Source organism: Porites lutea, chromosome 9 (genome assembly GCF_958299795.1).
Source record: "Porites lutea chromosome 9, jaPorLute2.1, whole genome shotgun sequence".
Lineage (NCBI taxonomy): Eukaryota > Metazoa > Cnidaria > Anthozoa > Scleractinia > Poritidae > Porites > Porites lutea.
Window position 1 is genome coordinate 14,749,068 of NC_133209.1, and position 17,938 is coordinate 14,767,005.

At 39.6% G+C, this 17,938-nt stretch overlaps 2 protein-coding genes and 1 long non-coding RNA gene across 3 annotated transcripts in view; 2 read left to right on the top strand and 1 right to left on the bottom strand.

Annotated features, from left to right (window-relative positions):
- LOC140947981 (uncharacterized) overlaps positions 1-17,938 on the top strand; it is a 177,113-nt gene that overhangs the window by 94,928 nt on the left and 64,247 nt on the right. The window lies entirely within an intron of this gene.
- LOC140947976 (ornithine lipid ester-linked acyl 2-hydroxylase-like) lies at positions 2,622-5,106 on the bottom strand. Its single transcript, XM_073397198.1, has 3 exons — positions 5,069-5,106; positions 4,107-4,243; positions 2,622-3,256 (listed from the first exon to the last, which is right to left on the bottom strand). Exons 1-3 carry the CDS (start codon positions 5,104-5,106, stop codon positions 2,661-2,663), a joined length of 771 nt encoding a protein of 256 aa, XP_073253299.1. The 3' UTR covers positions 2,622-2,660.
- LOC140949275 (uncharacterized) lies at positions 5,140-6,561 on the top strand. Its single transcript, XR_012167105.1, has 3 exons — positions 5,140-5,281; positions 5,411-5,486; positions 6,427-6,561. It is a non-coding gene; the product is annotated as an uncharacterized lncRNA (long non-coding RNA).

Below are 17,938 nucleotides of genomic sequence, written 5' to 3' on the forward strand. Positions count from 1 at the left end.
CGTAAGTGTGTGAGCTTTGCTGCTGCTATAATCTGCTTGTGTAAACCGTTTTGATATTTTGTGCCCGTGATTGTATAATTCTGTTTATTTGTTTCGCGGGCCGTGTTACGGGATCGCCATCTTTTTCACGGGACCGGCAAGGTCATCAAAACTTACGACGGAATCTACCAGGAAATTGACAAATTTTAATTTTCAGTGGACAAAAACCTTTCTTTGTCACATTTTTCAAGGGCTTAAGATGTTATAAATCATCTGTAGCCTTTCTCATGGAACTCCGAGAAAATGAATTTCAAATTTCACAAGAATTGTGATTACACAGGTAAAATTCTGAAAATTTCATGTGCAAGATGTAATTCTGTGAAATTTGACATTCATTTTCTCGGGCTTCAATGAAAAATTTTCTTTGGTGTTACTACAGATGATTTAATACATCTTTAGCACTTGAAAAATGTAAGAAAGAAATATGCAATATGCTTTAAATTATTCTGGTACAAGATTTTTGTCCACTGAAAATCAAAATTATTCAATGTTCTGGTGGATTCCGTCTTAAATCCTTTTTTTTTCTAGAATAGGTAAGGCCTAGTCTCCAGAACAGGAGGTTCCATTCACAGATCACACACGTTTATATTTCATCTATTCTTTTGCTAATTAAGCCGACCTAACTTCATATCAATCCTTTCGAGTGTGGGCCTCTGATGATTTCCTATTTCTCCACCAAATTCAGTAAGCTAGTTTGATCGATTATCTGCGGCATCGATAGGCTCGTTGAACCCGAAATAAAGCGAAATAGCTTTGAAATACGCGCTTAAGCTAATTTTCCTCAAATGTATATTTAAATTCATGATAAATACGGCTCCACCAGCTTCAAACAGCGCCTATGGCAAAGAAAAGTGGTTTTGAGGTAACAGTTGAAAATTAATATTTCAAAACTGACTTTTGTGTCATTGTGATGCATTGGTCAAGGAGTTGCTTGCACGTGCAGATGAACCGGCCGGGTTTGACTCCCGGCGACGCTATTTTCTGTTTCTATGAATCGCTTTTATTATTTTTTTTTCTTCTCTTTAGTATTTGTTTTTTAACACTATTTTTCCTTTTGACCTGTTTTCCTCTATTCTCACTGCTGACCCTGCTGATCATATATTTCAAGCTTAATTAAGTCCTGAGTTTTATTTTGGAAAAGGGATTTCAAGAGCTCTTGATCTGTATACTGGCCTAGCTTACGGCCAGTAAAAACCATAAGCTGTCAATACATGTCCCTCCTCTGAAAAAGCTGAATGTTAGTTGACTTCATGACAAACAACACACAGCTAGGACACCACAAACTGTACTAATTTACACCCATCACCCTCTCGCGGAATTTAAATAACTTGCCTTTTGTACGTCGTCTTAGAGCGGTTTTCACTTGACTGTCGAAAGGGATTGGTTTTGGTTTTGGTTTTGGTTTTACTACGCCCTTTTGTTGGCTAATGTATTTACTTTGGTTTTGGTTTTACGACAGTCAAGTGAAAACCGCTCTAATCATCAATATTATTACCCTAAAATCGCCACTGGGTTTACCCAAAAACAATATTTAAACGAAACCTTTTAATTAGTTTACGGGATTTAAATACAGAATTACAGGTGTATGCCCATATAGTATTAAAATGCGGTAAAGCAACAAGATTCAATGCTCCTATTTCAAGGCTACAGCTAAGCGACCTTTGAAAGGATTGATATGGGGTTCCACCAGCTCTGAAGAGCTGAAAATACCCCCGATGTAAAGTATGATATATTCTTTGATGAACCTCCTATTGCTGTGTCTAAACTCCTGAATCTTGCTGTGCACTGGCCCTCAAAAGTGTGACCGGTGGGTATCATTGCCCGCAAAATTTGCTCGACGATAGAAAGGAATCTTTACAATTCATTACACCACTGGATGTTTCATTCCAAAATAGTACCAAAGACTTGTTTTCTATGACAATAGGGATCTTAAAAAACTCCAAATGCAAGAAATCGGAACAGTATTTCCGTGAGAAATTCGAAATTTTTATCCGTCTCTTTGATGAACACTTTACTTGCCATTTTGAAAGTCACTGACGCGTGACGTGGCGTCATACTGGCAGGTGAACTGAACCACCGATTTCCTTCGAGACACTACCCCCCCCCCCCCCCCCCTCCCGATTACAACACTTTGGCGAATAATTTTCACTGCTACTATTCAATGAAACTTTAAATCAGCTTATCCTATTTCTCCGGCCGTAGTCTTTATTAGCCTCCCACTGCACGCAGACGTTTTTAGGGGAGTCGTATTTTCTCCCTCCCCACAAACTGAACGCCTGCTTACCCAAGACCAACATTCCTTTCCGCGGCTTATCCAATCACATTGTACCTGCCAAGTTCTGTTAAACATTGAGCCGGATAGGGAGGGAGGAAAAACCACTCTTATTTGGAAGCTTATTTGGTTATAGGCTCGATTTCCGCCGCCTCCTCAAGCGTCCGGTCTTTGATCCTCCCCGAGGAGAGGCAGCCTCCTTGGGGGAATGAGTGCGGGCTAATTTTCCCGAACAGCGGCTGGTAATCGAGCCATACCTTCTTCTGGCCTACTCAAAAGTCTTGGATTAGAAAATCACTTATCCCGCAAAGCCAAGCCGCTCTAAGTATTAATATTGTTCCTCTGTTTTTCAACTTTGTTTTCCAAGGAAAAAATCCCTTGTCCGTTTCCAAACTTCCAACTTTTGAATCATTCCATCTGTAAGTCCCAGGTTTGGTCTAATAATGTCAACAATTAGCACAACGCGATCCTTTTCTGAACCATTACAAGCAGAATGTTCAAAAGTGTCGTCGAACAAGATCCCTTTTCCCTCTTTCCATGGTACATCAGCGCCACTTACTGTCAGCCAAGAACGTTTCCCCTTGTCTGGTACAATCAACGCCAGATGATAGCGTAGAATAGACGCTGTGGACCCACAGTGCGGCGGAAGTGATCCTCCTGCTTTCAGAAGCGAAAATGCTGCATTTTGGACTTCAGGAAGCTTTGTCAATATGGAGAGTGTGACAGGAAAAAAAGACTTAACCTCGTCTATGGGTTTGACGTAGCCTAAAACCATCGCCAGTTTCCATTTGCTTTCTGTATTGAGCTCGTTGCCACCAGTTGTGTGGACGTTGCACATTCCAGCGCCATTTTTCACGAACAAAATCAGCTCATCTCGAATAGCTTCCCAGTTAGCTTCTAGTTGATGCAACCATGGAAACATCTGAAGATAGTTCGTGAACACGGCTGTTTCAGTAAAAAGAAAACATATTTAAAAACCGAAATAACTTTACTATAAAACCTAGTATCAGGTTCTGTATTTGGTTTGGTTTCACTTGGTGGTAAATCATGTTAAATTACACGTCTTGAGAATGAATTAAATCACCACCAATGATAAGCTGTTGTCTAGCTTGATTCTGAACAAATTTACCCAAACTAGTAGACAAGAAATTTGTCAAGAACTTACATCGAAAGAGATATAGAAAACTCCTCTGTGAAAACATACCCACATATTTAGTCTTACATGACAAATGACTATCTTAAAGACATCGAAGGCAAGATTATTGTGAACGAATATGTCCCTGCAAATCTACGCCTGCACCGGCCAAGCATTTTATACAGGCAAGTACAAACCAACCCTCAAGTTCCGTGAGAAATGCAGTGAGCTTGCAGTCCTTTCTTTTTAGAGACTATCTTAATACAAGTATAGCTCCTCCTATCCCTCATGATGCGCGCCTTTGATCGCAAAACTCGGATCATTTTCATTTTCATTTTTAATTACAGCACTGAAAGGCCTCACTCAAACAATATTTAGGCTATACACACTACAGGATAGCTTTTCCAGCGCTCCACTTTTTGTGATTGGCCCGGCGGCGGTGCAGCTTCGCTCTGTCACAACCGTTCCTGCGTGTGAACAGAAGTCCTTTCTGTATGGTTATGCCGGACAATAATTTTCAAGGAGGTATGTAAACGTACTAGATGGTCTATTTCCGGCTTTCGGTCCCTATCAAAAAGCTCATAGACGAGTAAAGCACCGTTTTGTACTACGACTGGCTGTTACTGTATTCAAGACAAAATATATTTTGTATCCACATACCTGGACGTCTTTTATCAGCTATTACTCGCTTGTAGAAAACATCAATCGGAATATTGAGAAGCGAGCACAGGATAATTTGCCTTGTTTTCTTGTAGCCTAAGCAAATATGGCTATTAAAGTAAATATGATGGCAACGACTTCAAACATGGCGAAAATGAACGGCATTGAAGCAGCCGTGTTTCTTAGACTGAAGTTCGGATCAGCTTTATTACGGCGCTGACCGAAAACGACACTCCATTTGTTCACTGAGCCAATCAAAAGCCAGCTTCCAAAAATAATTCTGCGTCAAAAGTTCTAGGATTCTTCGAAGAAATGTGATAAATGAAGAATTATGTGTCAGGGTTATTTTCTGAGAAACAGCTCAGTGATAAGAATTGCTTATATAATTTTGTGTTGGTGGATATTGGTTAGCTATTAATGGCAATAATCTAATTTTTAACAAACCTCTTTTAGACTCAAAATTCGTCCTCTTTCTGCTGCTAAATATGACACACTCGGTATGTGTAGTCCACAAAAAACAAGGAAAAACTTCCTTAATTAAGAGCGTAACGTGGGGTCAAGGTGGGTAAACAAACACTTCATGCTAAAAACGTATCATTCCGACTTGATTCTCTGAAATGACCACGTGTTGTAGGGTTGTATCCGCTGCAACTGGTGATTCATGCATATTTGTCAAGATCACATGTCTGGGACGAAGAAGTTCCGATATTTCAAAGAAAATAAACTTGTGATGTTAACCCGTTGAGGCTGTCACGTATTGAAGTAGAGGAACGTGAGTTCAGTTGCTTTATATTTTATTAAGTAACCGCGTTTTCATAAACTGAAGTTCTACAAACAGAGTTTTTAAAGGCTACAAAAAACGGTAACTGATGTTTTTGTGCAATTATTAAAAAAAAAATAGATGAGAAATAGAAAACGATACTAGATTGTGCGTGCTAACGCCTGTTAAGAGCTTTTCAAACCATGAACCAATCAGATCCTTGGGGAAAAAATATCTCATGTTTTCAACCAATCCGAACACGTTTTTCTGTGATATGTCAACCCTTAGATGAAAGCGACGTTACAAGGAAGCTCTCTTTGAGTGAGTGTGTTATTCTGACGGGGAAACTTCGAGGCGAATCACTTGAAGCTCAAAAACCGTTCTCTATTTGGAAAGGAACATCTTTAAAAAGGCGGTAAGAGAGGGATTTTTTATATTTTCTTTGCCTTTATTTCTAGGCTTAAAGAAGCTAAATGTTACTGCATTATTAGCTCACGACAGGTATGTTTTTAATTCAATCGAAAGCACGTAATTTGACTTTCAGATGGAAGCGATCACGCAAACTAATGTCGGAGGTGCCTTCCCAGAAAAGCGTAAAGTTCAACATCAGAGCACCAAAGGTACAAGAAAACAACTTGACGTAAAATTTTCATTAAATTAACTTCAAAATAGGAAGAATGAGTTTTAAAAGTAACAAACGTTTGCATCCTGACAGCCTCGTTCTTAAGCCAATTTCTTTAGTTAAAGCATTAGAAAACTCCTGGTAACTCGAAGTTCAAAGTTTGAGTTTTAAAAGGAAAATTGAACACCGATATTAGTATTAACCTAGATAACAATGTTTTTGAACAGCCGCTTCATTCAATTTTTTAAAAGATGCTTCGCTAAGCAAAATGCACGTTTTTTCTGGTTCTCAGTCGAAACCGGAGCGCCTTCTGCAAAATTGTAGCAAGAACGTGCACAGAAATTGGTTTAAGCTAAAATGCACAATACCTGGCCAGTTCATATACATTTCGTTGAATAAGAAAAGCTCCACCGTGTTATGCCTTATTCTTCAGTTCAACCATTTGCGGCAGCATGTAAAATAATTTTGAAATTCTGGTCACCTTTCACTGATGATGTCAAAACTGGACCGTGACATATTTTCGAAATTCTCAAAATTTAGAAATGCTTTCATTTTCGGAGTCCTTTCAGAGCCGGGAATAAAAGCCTGTTTAAACGATTTTTGATACCTTTTCCAAATTAAAGTTCTTAATGAGTTGATGCAAATTTCAAAACGCTTTTATTTTAAGATGCATTACACTCCAACACGTTTATGGCGACCCGTCCAAACTGCCTCGGTAGCCTGCCTAGCTGACGGTATTGTGTGGGTGCGAGATTAAAGTTTTGGCGGCGGAGCCGCGTTCCAAAAAAAGGGAGTAGGGACGAGGCGGGTCAAATCTCACTCGACTACTACACCATACCGCCAGCTACGCAGGCTACTGCCTCGGCAGCATTCGTTCAGAATTTGGTTCAACAAATGTTGAAAAAGAGTTGAAACCGTGTTGCTTTCTTTGTTTTCAGCCCGACTGTCTTGCGCTGCTGAGATGCGTGCCTTGCCAGCTGCCTTCTCTTTGGCTGAACCAATGAACATTACAAGCCGCAGGCTCGATTTTCGGGGGATAGCAAAGTTCAACGTCACGATCTTCGCATATTTCTGAAGGGCGAGGCGCCAAGTCTATTGTTTTGAACCAAGGGTTATATTACATCAAGAAACCCGGAGCCTATCTTAAAGCTGTCAACCATGTTCGTTTTATTGAGCAATCTTTCATCTTCGACACTTAATCCAGTTTATCTTAAGTGGACACCCAACGTAGTTGCTACTCACGTGCACTGTCGAAAGCATAATATCAAATAGACTTCAAAAATTCTGCATTGGAGCTTCACTCTTCGTCTTTAATTTTAGCCGACCCATTGAATAAACAATAAATAAAAACAATCCTACCGAAAAATAATTACAACTGAGAACTTGATGAATAAACAATGAAAACAACAACTCAATAATTTCTCAGGGAGATTTGTTCTGTTTCAACATAGACGGAGGAAATTTTTACATCGCTATTATAAATCTGGCCTAATTGTCACATTTGATCGAAGAGAGATATTTACGCAAAAAAAAACTACCACAGTTCACAAAAGATTTAGACATTATCTTAATATTTTACCTTAAACTGTCGAAATTAACGTATTGCCGCCCGCGGACAAAACTAGCTTTTTTCCGGTTTCCGGTGTACATCAAACACAGGCATCACGCTGAATATTATCCAGACTGAGAGCCGTAAATCAGAAAAAAAATCACAATTACTAAATCTCACTCTTGAAACCAACACCACTTGTCGTAAGATTGGGCGCATCGCATAAGAGCTAAAGGGAGAGGAGAGAATAATCTACTGAATAATCCAAACTAACACAGCGTATGAAAACTGCAATTGGCTAGCTAGTAAAACATGATCGACTCAAACTATGAGTGTTTCAATTAAACAAAATCTCTCTTCACCTCTTAAACTTGGGCGCGCCGCCTGTAAGCTAAGAGGGAGAGGAGAGAATAATCTACTGAATTACCAAACTAACACAGCGTATAAAAACTGCAATTGGCTAGCTAGTAAAACTTGGTCTTTTCAGGCTACGAGTTTTTTACCGTTTGAAAAAAATCTCTCTTCACCTCTTAAACGTGGGCGCGCCGCCTGCAAGCTAAGAGGGAGAGGAGAGAAAAATTTACTGAATTATCCAAACTAACACAGCGTACAAAAACTGCAATTGGCTAGCTAGTAAAACATGATCGACTCAAGCTAAGAGTGTTTCAATTTAAATAAATCTCTCTTCACCTCTTAAACTTGGGCGTGCCGCCTGGAAGCCAAGAGGGAGAAGAGAGTAACAAACCTAACACAGCGTAAGAAAACTGCAATTGGCTAGCTAGTAAAACATGGTCTATTCAGGCTACGAGTTTTTTACCCTTGAAAAAATCTCTCTTCACCTCTTAAACTTGGGCGCGCCGCCTGTAAGCTAAGAAGGAGAGAAGAGAATAATCTACTGAATTACCAAACTAACACAGCGTAAGAAAACTGCAATTGGCTAGCTAGTAAAACATGGTCTATTCAGGCTACGAGTTTTATACCCTTGAAAAAATCTCTCTTCACCTCTTAAACTTGGGCGCGTCGCCTGGAAGCTAAGAGGGAGAGAAGAGAAAAATTTACTGAATTATTCAATTCAAACTAACACAGCGTACAAAAACTGCAATTGGCTAGCTAGTAAAACATGATCGACTCAAGCTACGAGTGTTTCAATTTAAATAAATCTCTCTTCACCTCTTAAACTTGGGCGTGCCGCCTGGAAGCCAAGAGGGAGAGTAGAGAGTAACAAAACTAACACAGCGTAAGAAAACTGCAATTGGCTAGCTAGTAAAACATGGTCTATTCAGGCTACGAGTTTTTTACCCTTGAAAAAAATCTCTCTTCACCTCTTAAACTTGGGCGCGCCGCCTGTAAGCTAAGAGGGAGAGAAGAGAAAAATTTACTGAATTATCCAAACTAACACAGCGTATAAAAACTGCAATTGGCTAGCAAGTAAATCATGATGGACTCAAGCTACGAGTGTTTCAATTTAAACAAGACGCTACGGAGCGTACACTTCGGCGTCGTGGTTGTGGAACGGATTAATTGTAAATGAGGAGGAATAGTAAGAAATGAAATATGGTAACAGTAAGGTGTTAATTTGTGAAATTATGGGATTTGTCAGGATATTCTGAAAAGAACAACATCCAAGAGGCCTACTTGCCAAAAACTAGCATTTCGGGACAAATTGTCTGTAAGATATTAGCCCAGTTATGCTCTGATGACTCCATACAAATCCTTCTAAATTTGACTTGGGCCTAAACGTTTAGACCTAAGTCAAATATAAGGTTACTGGCGGTGAATAACAAGTCTAACAAAACAAACAGTGAAAAAAAAATTCTCTATTTTTCTTAGTCACATCAGGCTTCAATCTCATGTACTGATTAAAGATATGTAAGGTATGGGTAAGGAGTCAATTACGTTGAGAATGGAATTGGCTGTTACGAGTTCGAATGTTTTGAGGATAATTATTCACTGACTATCAGCACGCAGGAATGTCGGATTAACACAAGGAAGTTTAATTCCAAAGGAACATAGCCTTTTCAGAGCTTTAAAACACAGCATCCGCCAACACAAACTTGACTTGAAGTTAAGTACAACTAAACAGCCTCTACCAATAATAACAAACTCTTACTTGAACTTCAGATATCTTACGGCTTCCGCGAACTTGTAAACACAGAACTTAAAAATCGACCGTTGTCACACTTGACTAAACACAGCAGTCCAGCTCGTGGGAAAAAAAACTTAGTTCGTCAAAAGACCTCGCTTGGAACTTGTATACCGTTTGACATAAGGTTCTAGAAAATACTAAACGGGCGAATAGTAGTAGCTTTTCGACATATTTTATGATTTCAGTAACTGATGCAAATCTGCTGACTCATGCTGAAATGTAAACATGCCCTAATTAATTATTCATGAATAATGCAAAAAAGTAGAACGTTCGAGAAAGTCACGCAACGCATGAAAGCAATTTTACTACGTAACACTCAACAAAGGCAAAATGTCTTTGTGCAGCATTTTGTAACTTTAGTTTCATCATAAAGCAGTTCGAAAGGAGGGCTCACTCGTGAAATGATTTTCAACACTCGAAGAGAAATTTCGTGTCTCTGCGCGGCCACGTAATATTCTCTATTTCTTCCTCGAGTAAATTAAAGACTAAACTCGAAGTGATCTCAAGATATCACAAAGTAGTCCGGTTTCATTTCGTGAAATAGCCGAAAGAAGCCGAAAAGTCGCGAACTTGCACGCCCAATCTTGTCCCGAAACTAGTGCATAATTTCATAACTATTTTTCATGTGCCGAACTACCTTGGGTCGCAGTAGCGCAATCGGCTAATCCCTCAACTTAGAGTCTCCTCTGACCTGACGGATCACACAGGTGAGTCGGTTCAAACCCCGGGGAAGCCAAAATACTAATTCTTTCTTCCTCGAAAAAGTTAAAGAATAAATTAAAGAAATCGAAGTGATCTCGAGATATCTCGAACTAATTCGGCGCTCACTTCGTCAAAAAGCCGAATAAAACGGAAAACCTACAGACTTTGCATGCCCAATCTTGCAAAAAAATGGTAACTTTGATACATTCCTGAGCGTCGCGAATCCTTTACTTCGCGCTCCGCCGAAGCAATAAATCTCTCTTCACCTCTTAAACTTGGGCGTGCCGCCTGGAAGCTAAAAGGGAGAGGAGAGAGTAACAAAACTAACACAGCGTAAGAAAACTGCAATTGGCTAGCTAGTAAAACATGGTCTATTCAGGCTACGAGTTTTTTACCCTTGAAAAAAATCTCTCTTAACCTCTTAAACTTGGGCGCACCGCCTGTTAGCTAAGAGGAGAGGAGAGAAAAATTTACTGAATTATCCAAACTAACATAGCGCATGAAAACTGCAATTGGCTAGATAGTAAACCATGATCGATTCAAGCTACGAGTTTTTTACCCTTGAAAAAAATCTCTCTTCACCTCTTAAACTTGGGCGCGCCGCCTGTAAGCTAAGAGGGAGAGGAGAGAATAATCTACTGAATTACCAAACTAACACAGCGTATAAAAACTGCAATTGGCTAGCTAGTAAAACTTGGTCTTTTCAGGCTACGAGTTTTTTACCGTTTGAAAAAAATCTCTCTTCACCTCTTAAACTTGGGCGCGCCGCCTGTAAGCTAAGAGGGAGAGGAGAGAAAAATTTACTGAATTATCCAAACTAACACAGTGTACAAAAACTGCAATTGGCTAGCTAGTAAAACATGATCGACTCAAGCTAAGAGTGCTTCAATTTAAATAAATCTCTCTTCACCTCTTAAACTTGGGCGTGCCGCCTGTAAGCCAAGAGGGAGAGGAGAGAATAATCTACTGAATCATCCAAACTAACACAGAATATGAAAACTGCGATTGGCTTGCTAAAACACGATCGATTTAAGGATCCGAGTTCTTTTTACTTAAAAAATCTCTCTTCACAAAATGCGTTCCTATAATCCATTCCTGGAAATTTGGATCTGTAAATCACTTTCGGTGGAAATTAAACATCGTGCAGAAAATACTAAACGAGATGGGCCCAGCGTGACAAAAATTGAAGGAAACCATCACATTCACGGACAAAAGAATATCGCCTTTAGTTATTCAGATCCAGGAGGCACTTTGGAGAAGAATAAACAACCTAAAACTCTTATTTAGCCGCAAAGGAACAGATTGACGTTTCAAAAGAGGTCGAAGAAAGTGCTCTTGCTTTAGGGGGAAAATCATGCCGACCAGAAACAATAACCGCAGAAAGTCAATATGCGTGTCATGACCTCTCAGTATGAAACAAGCGGAAAAATTCACATTTACTCATTCAAAGACTGTATACCTGCCAACTCTCACGCCTGCGGGTTGAAAACTTCGATCTCACGCCCGCTCACGCTTGCGGGCCAATTTCTCACGCTTGATTGAAAAATGTGAGTTGTCGCCGTCGTGCTTGACACAATTTCCAAAAACATGTTAACTCAGACCAATGTAAGGAACGAAAGCCTTGTGTAAAATGAATAAATGACAATACCTTCCTCGCGATCTCTGATTTTTGAAGTGAAAAGCACTGGGAGCGAGCTCGCGTTTATACGCGTCCTAAGACTGGGACTGGGATAACTTCGATAACTTCGCCTTCGGCAGACTTCGGACGTCTTCGGAAGACTTCAGACTTCTTCGGGAATCTTCGGAAATGATCGTGTCGTCTTCAAAAATCCCAGAACTCTTCACGTTGAACTTTTGAAACCATTTCGGCGACAATATGTAACTTACCAGGTAACGTACCGAATAATTATTACTTTGGGGGGTTCGAATTCGACCTTCATAAAGCGCTAGATTTTGCCTTTCGCTTAAGAAACGAAAAAAATATTTCTTTTTTTCCAAGACTTGCAACAAGACCCTTTTTAAACACCAACCATGAATTCAAGTATTTTCATTAAGCGATTTTGACGAGAACCATAGCTGAGCAAGAGAGAATGATCTAAGAGAGCGAATCCCCCATACATGACCCTCTTTCCATGAAAATTATTTTCAATCTATTCTTGGTTCTGTGTCATACTGCGTGGTTATTTTAAGGACGCCACCTTATTGGTCGGTTAGAGTGGCGTTATGTAATTTTAAACTTGGTTGGTAAATCATTTCACCACCGATCACGCACACCAAGCGATAGGACTTGCAAACTTGGCATTACTTTCGACGACGAATCAAAAGATTTCTACGGGGAATAATCTGGCCAGAGTAGCTGCTGAAGAGCAAAAACGGTCCTGGCTTCTGGGAGTTCGCCAGAGAAAGCGGTCCCAACTCGACCAAAACTGCTCATTGGGGTCTTCGCTACATCAGTATATAAACAACCAACAACCTATTGTATCAAAATGACAACTGTCTCTTCCGGCGACATCCACGCACATCGGCGAGCCGTGATACCGTCGTTTGGACCCAACCGTGGACACGTAAGGAGAAGATAGGCTCAAGGTGGGTTCAAACACGACTGTTTGGCCGCCAAACATTTAAATTTTGAGAGGGCGCTATACAAATGTGGGCAACACCGCGGCAAAACGCACTGCGCATGAGCACAAAATTTAATATCCGGTCAGCTTTTTATTTCCGGTCTAGTATATAAATCAATTGCGCAAGCATAACTTTGCCGTCGCGCCAAGCTTAAAAGCAAAAAGGGAGAAACAGACAAAAAAGGGGGCGAAAAAATCACTTCATTCGATAGCTGATATATTTTTCCAGTGTCAAACTTTTGCACCACATGGTTATCTGGTTGCACCAACGCTGAAAATGATGTTTGAAGTTCGTAGGTCGCTAGCGCTCGACAAGACGCGCGAATTTGTTTTTACTGGCTTTGTTGCACGCTACTGGTTTGGCATAAGTTAATCTGAGAGAAGACGACAACTAAGAAAAGAATCTATAGCAATACTTATGAAAGAAACCAAAATAAAGACGACATTATTATCAGTAACACTAGAACCAAGAAATAAAAGTTTAGTCCGTTCAATAATTATTTTATTATCAGAGAAAACAAGAACTCAAAACAAAAGATAGGCGGGATTTAATGACAGCCTCGAGTGACAGCAGTCACGAATACCCGAAGCTTTCGGTGTCAGGAAACTAAACATGCCTTAAAACGTACTTTCAGTCAAGAAAATGCCTATTTAATTCTTTTACATGGTTGTTCTTTGGTTGAAGACTTCAATAATTTTAGACTATGCGGCTTCGCTACATCTCCTCTCAGCTGTGAAAATTTCGACTTCTAAAAGCCATCGAACCAGCTTTCGCTCTCTGATTCTGAGAATGAAAAAAATAAATAAATAGAGTTGTCAACTTGCTGCCAACCTCAACAGTATAATTAAGCTTATGTTTCATGGCAATCAACTCAGAAGAGCTTCATTCCAAAACACGGTAAAACTCACCGGTAAATAAAACTCCAAAGCAATTGTGTGTTGTCGTTTTCCAAACAAAATTCGGAGCGGTTTTAAGACATTAAGACTGAGAAATTGAAGAACCGAAGACTAAAACTACAATACACAAGCTTGCAATGAGAACTTTTTATGTCTTAGTTTCGGCCAGGTTAAGTGAAAAATGGCAGTCAAGAACTTTGTTTTCGTGAAAGAAAATCTGTTTACCTGACGCTCAAATTAGCCAAAATTACACAAGTTATTATCAACTTACCTTTTCTGAATCTAATCGACTAATTGTTTCAGTGATCTGTGCCTGGTTATCAATAAAAGCAATTTCAATAACTACAAAATAGTCAAAAGCACGAGGAGCATGAAGGAGAACAACTGAACAACAAGCGGCACACAGAATGAAGCCGAGCGCGCGCGGTAGACTTTGATCTGACTGGAAAGTGTGACTGAAAAAGTGACCGGAAATGCTCAACCTGGCGCATGCGTAGACGTTTTGCCGCGGTGTTAATGTGGGCACACTGCTCACTATAAAGAATTGACCGAAACCGGAAACCGAGCATCAAAAGTCTCTGGCATCCAGGTTAGCGACTGTTTAACAGCTTGAAGCATCTGACCAGATTTGTGTTCGCACAGCGAAATATTCATCGCAAATATTAGATGTTAAGAAGAAGTAATGCAGTTTGAAACTCTCAAAAATAATTCTTGAAAGCAAATGTACTGTTTCTGAAAGAAAAATATTCCTGGAAAAAGAGAAAAAATATCTTGTACATTTGCATAAACAATTAAAGCCAGCCACTTATTAAAGGTTTCGTGTTTCGCGCGTGATAACCTTTGCCTTTGGCTTTCACAGTGTGTCAGAATTCAATATTCGTTACTTTAAATGAGGCTACCAGCCGTTAGAAAATCTCAATCTTTAATCTCAAGGTGAAATTTTGACTCCAATAGTGCAATCCCTTTGTAAATGAAATTCATTCCTTAATTATGAGCGGAACGCGCTGATCAAAAACATGTCAACAATAGGAGCCGATTAGTATCGGCTCGTGGCGCTAATTACTGTAATGGCTGTCAAACTTCAAATGTTTGGCGGCGAAACATGTCACGTTCACGTGAAAGTAGACCACGCGGGTCACGGAAACAACAGACCGTTGAAAATAACCTTCTCAGCACGCGCGCGAACTTTAAATAGATTTAAAAAAATTATCATGGGGCACAGGGATTCGCTCTCTTAGCTCATTCTCTCTTGAGCTGAGTTAAAATATCTCGCTCCGATGGTATAAATTCGGCGCGCAGAAGACAAGCTCTAATATTTGACGCAAATTTGTATCCTGTCCTAAAATGAGTTTATTGACAGATGAACTGACAGAAATCGATTAATGTGCATACCTGAGGTGCGCAAGGAAATGTGTCAAGACAAACGCCTTGTAGTTACTTGAGTCCAGTTTGTGAGTATCTCCATGGAAATTAAGGATCCCTGGTGCGTGGACGAAAATCGACCTTGTGGCTAGCTCGTAATGGATCCTGGTAATCAAATGCCAACAGCCTCTTACACATTTGGGAAGGATGCAAACTCGTACAGTGATTGGGATTGGTAATCGGCAGGCCAGCGACTTGTTTATCATCAGCAGTACGAAGAAAGAAGATTTAAAATTTAACTCTTGTGAATGAAGAATAAAAACATATTGTTTAAAATCGCATAAATTAGTGTTCCTCGATTTGTTACTTAACAATTTTCGGACAGTTCTGGTCGTATGCGAGCCATATGGAACGATGTATACATTCCTCCCTGGACCCACTTAGCTTTCATTTTAAGTTAATAAATTGGTAAGCAACAACGTCAGCAAAGATAGATCTTTCCGGCGATACCTCGTTTTGGATATTCTGACCAATCCTGACAGAGTTACACTCACAAAAAAGGTAACACTTTGGGGAAAAATCCACTGCCAATTTCGCTGTTTACATACTACTCTTTGAAAATTAAATTTGTCCCTTTCCTAAAAAGTTAGCCAGCCACAATTCCATGCAAAAGAAAAACGATAAAGTGGGCAACAAAACTGCCAATAAAGAAGGAAAAAAGAAAGGAAAAAAAAAGAGAGCGAGAGAGAAAGATCGAAATGGATTCGCATGCGTGAAAAACAAAAATTCGAAAAAATATTTAAAGCTCTTTAATTACGTCAGGTTATTCGGAAGACATGCCTTTTTTCTTGCAAAACTCGTTTTTAGCCATTCTTATGCTAATTAGGCGAAAACCAGTCAAAAGAAGAGGAATTGGTGAAAAACAAGGTTTTTTCGCTACTCGCCGGCCGTTCGAAAAGGGTTAAATAGTGATCTTTGCTTTAAATGGCCGTCTCAACATGCCACTGATAGGTAGCGCTTGTTTGTATGGTTATGGCGCATTCTAGGTTTTTAGAATAATTCCAAATGAACAAATCTTGGCTATGTCCGGGACATCAGAAAGCTTACAGACAATTGAAGATAGACTGTGATTGCCTATTCCGAACAAACCAAAACCCTTTCCCATACATCGCAGATCATTTCTACATTAAACCGAAAAACAAAATCAGTAATATAGTAACGTTGTTATATAGACAAGACAAGGAGTCTTATACAGTCCTATGTACATCGACTTTATCCAAATAATTTAAAATCATAACACACATTGCACACTAGTGGAACTATAATCAATGTTAACCTAAAATACGGGTCAGTATGTAACCACCTCCCCCCCCCCCCCCACGCCCCGGGGGGTTCCACATTGCTGAACCACTGCTGAATGAACGATCGTTTTAATTATCAGCCTAACTATTAATTAAGCGAAGAAAATGGCCATTGATTTCGTAGCTTTAAGTAATAAGTAAGAGAGAGAGGCTTTCATAGAGTATTGTCATATGCACAGGAAATGCATTTCCCCCATTTTTGGTCACCCTTTATCTTACGAATGAACTTTTACTTTCTTCAAGGGAACTGGCATATTTCAATCCCGACTCGCGGTTCTAAATTGATGCTTTGAAAGGTTAAAGGAAAAATTGATATTAATTTTTTTTTTCGCACAGACCTCCTGTCTGTCATCATTTTTTAATTCTGATCTCAAACAGGGAAATTCGAATCACCGCAAAAAGATTTGGAAGATTGCCCGCTATATTTTATGAATTGGATAGGAAACTGAAAAAGTCATTAAAAGACTTCCAGGAAAAACGCTATCTAATGGTTAATTATAGTAAAATATTATATATATAATAATTATTGATGAATTTTTATTTATCGAAAGTGTAAAGAACTTAGTTTCGAATTCAGTGATCTTCGCTATCTTCGCTGATATTCGAAGCCACCTAGAACGCTGTTTATTTCCGTCATTGAAAGCATTTCTTAGAAATGCCGGATTTACATGTTACTCAGAAAATTCTTAACACAGCATGTCAAAAACAGCTCTGTCTGAGATGAGACGTATTTGGCAATTTGCTGGGCCGACCAAAGTTCTTCGAATCCGCGAAGGTAGCCTTAAATTATTAATTGCTTTATGATGAGCCAGTAATAAAATTGAATTGAATTGAAATGCCCAACAAATGCCCGGGGGAATGGGCACGGTTGGAATTGACTGAGCCATTATGCCGAACCCAAGGACTTGCTTTTCCGTCGACGACGGAATTCTCGATTGATGGCGGCTGGCTAAACAAACAATAGTTTAATCCTGTCCAACTCTCTTCGAAGAAACTTTTCTTTTCCCACCGCGTCCACCCCTTCTACTGCTGCCACTACGTCCGCTGAAAAGAGCCACGCGTTCGCTAAGAGCAGCTGCAGCCATAGACTGATGTTTATTTCGGTGTTGGCACAAAGGGCACGGATGCAATGACGATCCCCCATCGTAGTTACACCAAGACATTCAAGCTCGTCATCAGACAGCTCTGATACATTTTCAGGCTCAATTCTTTCGGCAGCAAATTTCGGAATGAGAGACTCGAGTTTGAGGTCCTTCAGAATACCCTTCATGATGTTTCCTTCGTTCACAAGGTAATCGAAACGTGAAGAAGAGCAGGAACTGGAGCCCCTCTTAAAACCGGTTTGACCAGTTCCTAGTAACGAGTAAAGCCTGGGTACTAGAGCTTTGTACCGGAAGTGAAGTCAACAAAACATAAAGACGGAACCACATCACATAATGAACAAACGACATAATGAAGAAACCACAATACATAATGAAGTAATGAAGTAACTACAAGACATAATGAAGTAACTACAAGACATAATGAAGTAACCACAAGACATAATGAAGTAACTACAAGACATAATGAAGTAACTACAAGACATAATAAAGTAACCACAAGACATTATGAAGTAACTACAAGACATAATGAAGTAACCACGAGACATAATGAAGTAACTACAAGACATAATGAAGTAACCAGAAGACATAATGAAGTAACTACAAGACATAATGAAGTAACCACGAGACATAATGAAGTAACCACGAGACATAATGAAGTAACCACGAGACATAATGAAGTAACCACAAGACATAATGAAGTAACCACAAG